The sequence below is a fragment of the Notamacropus eugenii genome, chromosome 1, assembly GCF_028372415.1.
Source record: "Notamacropus eugenii isolate mMacEug1 chromosome 1, mMacEug1.pri_v2, whole genome shotgun sequence".
NCBI classification, from domain to species: domain Eukaryota; kingdom Metazoa; phylum Chordata; class Mammalia; order Diprotodontia; family Macropodidae; genus Notamacropus; species Notamacropus eugenii.
This window is the reverse complement of record NC_092872.1, coordinates 451,696,731-451,704,022: the sequence shown is the minus strand read 5'-3', so window position 1 is coordinate 451,704,022 and position 7,292 is coordinate 451,696,731. Positions and strand designations below refer to the sequence as shown.

The window sequence follows — 7,292 nt, the reverse complement described above, 5'->3', positions numbered from 1 at the left end:
AATTTATATTTTAAAAGTCTATATACTTAGATTCTGATATTCCATAGGTACTCCTATTTGCCCAAGTAAGTTAAAGACAGGAATAATATTCAAAACAATAGCAACTATACAATATTATTCATATATTTCAAAATATCCATGGCAGCATTTTATAGTATTAAAGAATTAGAAAAAAGTATATTTCCATTGATTGGGTAATGGCTAAGAAAATTATTGTTCCTATTTATAGTGGAAGATTACTATACCATGAGAAATGGCAAGTGTGAATTCAGAAAAACTAAAAAGACTTATGTCAACTTACACAGAGCTAAACATGTAGGGTTAGAAAAAACAACATAATCAGTTATTACAATGTTGTAATACAAACAAAATATTGGGCACTATGCAATTATAATGACCAAACAGCCTCAGAAGAGCTGAGAAAATAAAACTACCTCCCTCATTCCAGAAATGTGGGACTACAGATTTTAAATGCTCTATGTTATTTCAAACATGGTTGTGGTGTTGGTCATCTAAACTGCTTTTTTTTCCACTTCATTACAAGACATAACCCAATGAATAGTGGAGAAAGAAAAGATAAATTCAGAAATATAGAATGGTAAAAATATTAATATAATAGTAAAAATTTATGTTCAGATGACAGCATAGTCCTCCCAATAGCATATCCATATGAGAATAATAATGGCATTATAACCTTACATATTTTGATTATTGTATTTCTATTAAGAACAATCTATTATCACGCTAGTTTTAAGTGAGTTTTTTGTGTGAGAGCAGCAGGAAACCAGCTTCCGAAAGGCTTGACTGCCTCTTCTTGTTTGCAAAAATTCTTACATATTTAGCTCCATCCTCCAAACTAAAGTGGAGAGTATTCAATGACAATGATAATGCCATATTAATTAGACTTTTCTAAGTCATTCAAATTATCACAATTCTACTCATTTCTTCAGAAGAAAAATTATATCATCTCTACCTCTCCTTACAGCCCAAACATATTGCAAGGGTATTACCAATCTATATATAATTATATAGCAATATAAATATGCATCTCTGCCAACTAATGAGAGTCGTAAGGGACTAGTTCCTCCTGTTAAGCTATATAAAAAGATTTGGAAGCATAATATAAAGTCAGAGTCAATGACAAATGAGAGGATCATGTACTACAGAACTGTTTCCAATTGACAGCATTTCTGAATGCCCTCTTTACATCCTTGTTCCTCAGACTATATATGAGGGGATTGAGCATAGGGTTTATCACTGCATAGGACACAGATACCATTTTCCCTAGTGCCTTGGCAGACTTAGGTGTCATGTAGTTGATAATGCCTGATCCATAAAAAATGATGACCACAATGAGATGGGAGCCACAGGTGGAGAAGGCCTTGAGTCTCCCTGAGGCTGTCTTCATCTTCACCACAGATACTATGATACATACATATGAGATCATAATCAGGGACACAGGTGCAAGAAGAATGACCACACCCATCAAAAAAATACCCATTTCTGAGATGTGTGTGTCTGCAGATGCCACAATCAAAAGGGCTGGGGGCTCACAAATAAAATGAGCAATTCTATTGTCTCCTTGGTAAGGGAGGATTAGGGTAAATGTAGTGTCTACCAAGGATGCAACAAAGCCACTGAACCAGCAACCTAAAGCCAAGAGGCCACACACCCTCCATGTCATAATGAGGGGGTAGTGCATAGGGTCACAGATTGCTAAGTATCTATCGTAAGACATCACAGCTAACAAGGAACACTGTGTACATCCAAAAAACAGGATGAGAAGAAGTTGAACTACACAGCCTGTGAAAGAAATTAATTTCTTTCTAGATAACATGTGGATTAGGGTTTGGGGAACAATGGTAGTTGAGAGGCAGAGATCAGTAAGAGATAAATTACAAAGGAAAAAATACATGGGTGTATGGAGCTGTGAGTCAAGCAGAACCAAGGCTGTGAGGAGGAGGTTTCCAAGTATGGTGCCCAAGTAGACTGCCAGGAACAACACAAAGAGTAGCAGCTGTGTCTGAGGGTCATCAGAAAGTCCCAATAGGAAGAATTCTGTCACCCAGGTCTGATTTGTTTGGCTCATGTTCTCTCTGCTTCTTTATAAAGGAATCAAGATATATAAGATGTAAAGATGTACCAAAAGAATCAGAGTACTCTAGTCTGGGGAAAATCTTAAATGCTATCTAGTGAAATTTTCAACCATTAATAGCTTTGACATGTGGTCATTGAACACTTCCGTTGAAAATAGTGACATATTACAAGGAATAAGTTTCATTGTTAGACAGCACTGTTAGAAAATGCTTCTATATATTAAACTAAAATCTCCCCTCCTCAATATGTAAATTCTATGTATAGATTTCTGTTATTTCCTCTAAAGTGCAAAGACTAAATCTAAAATCTCTGTCACCTAATATTTGAAGAAAGCTTGAAGCTCCTCCTCAAGTTTTTTTTTCCTGTCTAGTCTTTCCTTCAGTCTTCTTAATATGAGACTTCTGTCCATTCTGGTCACCCATATCTATATGTACTTTTTTTTGCTATTGTCCTCTCATAATATTGGGTAAAGAACTGAGAAAAACACTACATAAGCAGTCCAGCTATTACAGAGTTCAACATTTCTTTTGACTCCTTTGAGAAGGAATGAAACCATATTTAATTTAATACAGTCTAAAATTATATTAGTTTTAATTTCCTATAGTTGACTCATTCATATTGAGCTTTTAACTAAAGTCTTGAGGTCTTTCCCTGATGAACTAATGCTAAGATAAATCCCGCCCATTCTGTAGTTATATAAGCAATTAAGAAAAACCTAAAGTGTAGGAGTTTATATTTTCCCTTCTTAATGTTCATTCCATCATCTTATTGGCTCTTTCTGACAAGAGTACAGTGGCATAATGGGAAAACACCAAAAACCAAAATATCATTACCTTGCTAGTGCCAGTTAACTGAAAATCAAGAGAAAACTAAAAGGAATCAAATTGGGTTGGAAGGGATGGCATGGGCTAGATAATTATTCCTATTTCCTTGGAAAATAATTGGACTTTTGGCTAGCAGTTTGTTCTAATGGAAGAGCTAAATTACATAGAACTCCTCTATGGGCCCAAGAGAAATCCACAGCACATTGTGACACGCTCTTAAGAGTAACTAGAAATTCTCTTATAAGGAGAATCATCATGCATCAGAATTTGGCACCAAGTTTGGGCTCTCAGAATAGTAAGACTTTCATCTCAATTGGTATCCACGGTCTAATTCAAAGTATTAGGAGAAGAATGAGCTGTAAACCCTCATGAAAAATGGAAAGAGTATCAAATTGTGTGAAAACCTCTGTTTGCAAGATAACTGCACCTCCTATTCAAATTACTTATGTGAAAAAAAGGAGCCTGTCTTGTCGAATAATAAGAGAGGTTTTATAAAAGCTTAATAAAGAGAGACAGTGTGATGTAGAAGACAGTTGTCCTCATCATCAGGAAGACCAGAGTTCAAATTCTGGCTGTAATATATACTGATTGTGTGACCCTGGGAAGATTTCACCTCACTACCCCAGATTAAGTTTTAAACTTAAGACTAAATTGTAGAGAAAGCGCCAATCTGCTTTGAAAGAGGAAGCTCTTTGCCAGGGATTCCCTACACTCATTAAATCACAAGTTCATTCCACAAACAAAAGAAAAAGAGTGGTCAAATACACTAAGCACTAATCATGTTTTAAAGAATATACTATCCTAAACAGAATAGTCCCTTTGAAAACTGGAAAGATGACTTCATTCAATACACTGCCTCTATGTAAGGGTCTATTACCACTTAAAAGTTTTAGCCTTGCTGGCCAATTTATGTACGTGATCCTATTCTTTGTTATCCTGCTATGTCCTATGTCTGGTCACTGTAAACAATGGCTTCTTATCCATCTGTCTCCTTTGATCTAAAGCATTCCTTATGCATTTGTGATCCCACAGAGAGATTTTTCATCTAATTATTGCCATTTCATATTTATTGACCCTGCTTCTTTCCTTTGCTTTAGACCTTGGGTGGTATGAGCTGTTAGCACAATAATATTTTTTCTCAACTCCATTTTATAATCTAAAGCAAAATGTCCATAGAATAAGACCAAAAGAAAACTTTTAAAACATATGAAAAGTCCTATTTTCAGTTGTGGTTTGCAGAGAACATAATAAACCCTTCAGATTAAAAAAAAAAGCTTTTTAAAGTGTATTCATCTCTAGTCTTTGATAAACTCTTTCTGACAATTGTTAATTGTCTTAAGTTGTAGTTGCTCACATCCTAGACCGTACTACATTTAAACTAGCAATAAGAAAATGCTGCTTCTTAGATTCTGTAATATCCAGGACAGAACCAACCACTCAGTGAGAATTTACATGGTGATCCCTGAATTCAATGCTAGCTCTGAAATGTTAGGATACTGATAAATCTCAATTGATTAACTTTAGCTTACTTAGATATAATTTTTGCTTTTCCCAATGGGGAAATAACCATGTTATTCAGGTATAGTAGGCATTGATTCTGATCTTAGACTATGTTTTATGCTGCAAGAATACAAAATCCACCAAACCTATATACCAGTAGAATATGTTTCTTGAGGGTGGACTGTTTCTTCTTTGTTTTTGTATTCCCAGAACAGTGATTGGAATAGGAGGAACTAAAAACAATGCAATTTGAATGTTGAAAAAACAAATTGGTATTTTGGAAATTTGTTCATGATGAAGGCAACCTTCAATTGGATCATTGAATGGTAAAGTCAATACATAATATTAGGGCTCATGCTAAGACTCCAGGTAGGCCTTTTTTATCTGTTTCTACCTATAGTTTATTTTAGACTGATGGCATTCCTCATTTGCATTCTGAAGAAGAAGGTTCATCTATGAGTGGGGGGACAAATAGGAAGGAAAATTTCTGACTCTGTAAAGTACACTTGTGAGAGTTTCATTTTTATAAAACTAGGATCCCCCTCTAATCATTTTATCAAAAGACAGAGAGCTCTGAAAAGGTAAAACAGTTCCTTTCATGAAGTTCTCATTTAAGGAGAAAGGCATAAGCAAAGAGACAACACATCCACTAGTTGTGTACTCATCATCAGGATGAGAAAAAATTACTCTCTGAAGGGTTGAGAGTTGCAAGCAACTAATATGACTTTCAAGAATTGCATCCACCAACTGGAAGAGGCCAACATTTTGTCATGCATTTCTGAGAGCATAGCCACCCTGCAGTACATGTCTGTCAAGAGTCACAGAACCTTGTAACAAACATCCTATTCTATATACATAGATCATTAAGCTGTGGAACTAAACACTTTTGCTTTGATCTTCCAGAGTGTCTCCTTGTTAGTCAATATCACATGAAGAAAGCTAAGGAGAAATGCAGGACATTTCAATCCGTACTCTTGTCTCCAGTTCAACTAGACTTTACTATTGAAGTTGGTAAGATACACATATATTCTTAAATTTTCACAAGAATCTAATGAAATGATTGATATGAAAATGGTTTGGAATTTCTAAGGTGCTATAAAATGGGCATGCACTCATTGTTTAGAATTAAAAAAAACATCTGGCTGACAACTCATAGAAACAAATGTCTGGGGTTTCCACTACCCCCACCACTACCATGATATCCTTCCTGTCACTCACTCAAAATATCAATTAAAATGTCATGGGTCAAGAGAACAGCCTGATAGCCAGGATAGAGAATCATATCTCTTCCAAAGACTTTCTTTTGAACTCAGTTAAAATTCCATGGTATCCTCTTTTCTTCTGAAATTCACTGTTATAGAATCAGGTAATTTCAATACAGATAACCTTGTTCACAAATATAAAGAGCATATGTTCTCATGAAGTCCTTTCCATTTTCTTATCTAATCAGATTCTTCAAGTTATCCAATGGATCTCTCTCACTCTCTATCTTTCTCTCTCTGTCTCTGTCTCTCTCTCCCCCCTGTTGTTCTCCCTTTTTTGTTCCCTTTCCATTTATCTCTTCCTCTTTCCTTCCCCTCCTGCTTCTCTTCTTTCTCTTTCTCCTCTCACCATCATTCTCTACACCCATCTCTCATTCCCATTTCCATCTCTGTTCTAAAACTCACTTCCAATAGGCTTATGAGGAATAGAGTTGTTTTCCTGTCATAGGATAAAAGTAAAGTCATAACATTTTGAAACAAAATTAGACAGAAATAGAGAACAATTCCATAAACATCTAAAGCTTTTGAAAGTTCCAAGAAAATTCTTTCAAAAGTTCTACAAATATATTTATCTAGTTCTCCATTCTCTTCTAATTCAATCTGCATTTTATCCAACGCTAGCTTTCAAGGAAAAGAAAAATTTCTGTTTTTAGCATGATGTATAGGTTTATCATTTGGAATGGTGGTTTCTAAAGTATCTCATCATAAATATCTATATTTAAACAGAACTTCTAAAGTACCAAATTTTAGTATTATTTCATTGTATTTGGTATTAAGCATAATATTGTATTATGAAGTATAATAATTATATTATGCATTAGTAATACCAAATATTATACTGTTTACATTATACAGTAAGGTCTGAAATACAAATGACTAACTTGTAAGTTAATTTATATAATATATCGTTTTTACGAATGAGGGTCTACTTGAATTACAAATGTTACCTAGTGTCAGAGAACATTAATGCAGTCTATGGATATCACATGAACTGCTTTAGAGACAATTTCTATATGGAGAAATGATGAAGAGTGAAATAAATTACTAATGTGAACAAGGCTGACATTTCCAAGGCCACATGTAATTGTTTTAGGAGAGGAGATATTTTAAAGACTCAGGCACACTAATAGTTAAAGATAATTCTACCGTTCACAAGCAACTACCCCAGGGGTTCAATTTGGTACTATTCCATTAAAAGCAGGTATTATTCATGAGTTTACAAAATTAATACACAGCCTTTCTTCATAAATATTCTAAAATTAAAACTAATTCATTAAGTTCACCCCTAATTATTATAGCTTAATGAAGTTTGACTAATCTTGCTATATTACAAATAGGGGAGATAAATGTGGTGGATGCATGTGTAAGGAAAGTTTCTGGAAGTTAGAATTCAGGTTTTTCATTCTGATTCTTCCTTAGAATTACCCTCCACACTTCAGTTCTCACCATCTTCTCTCCCCATTTATTCGTATGACCAACATGACCATACCTTGTTCAGATCCAGCACTCCACAGGATTCAAAAAAAAATGAATCAAGGAGAAAATAAGCCCCTGATTTGACCTTTCTCTCTGCTGAGATATGAAGAAGTATCACGCAAAGCAAAGATCT

The 7,292-nt window shown here is 34.7% G+C and overlaps 1 protein-coding gene across 1 annotated transcript; it reads right to left on the bottom strand.

Annotated features, from left to right (window-relative positions):
• Positions 1-1,153: 1,153 nt before the first annotated feature.
• Positions 1,154-2,089, bottom strand: LOC140518335 (olfactory receptor 2D2-like). Its single transcript, XM_072630411.1, has one exon. It carries the CDS (start codon positions 2,087-2,089, stop codon positions 1,154-1,156), a length of 936 nt encoding a protein of 311 aa, XP_072486512.1.
• Positions 2,090-7,292: the final 5,203 nt, after the last annotated feature.

Excerpts from the sequence above, each read along its gene's own strand:
- LOC140518335 (XM_072630411.1), bottom strand. The coding sequence starts at position 2,089 with ATGAGCCAAACAAATCAGACCTGGGTGACAGAATTCTTCCTATTGGGA.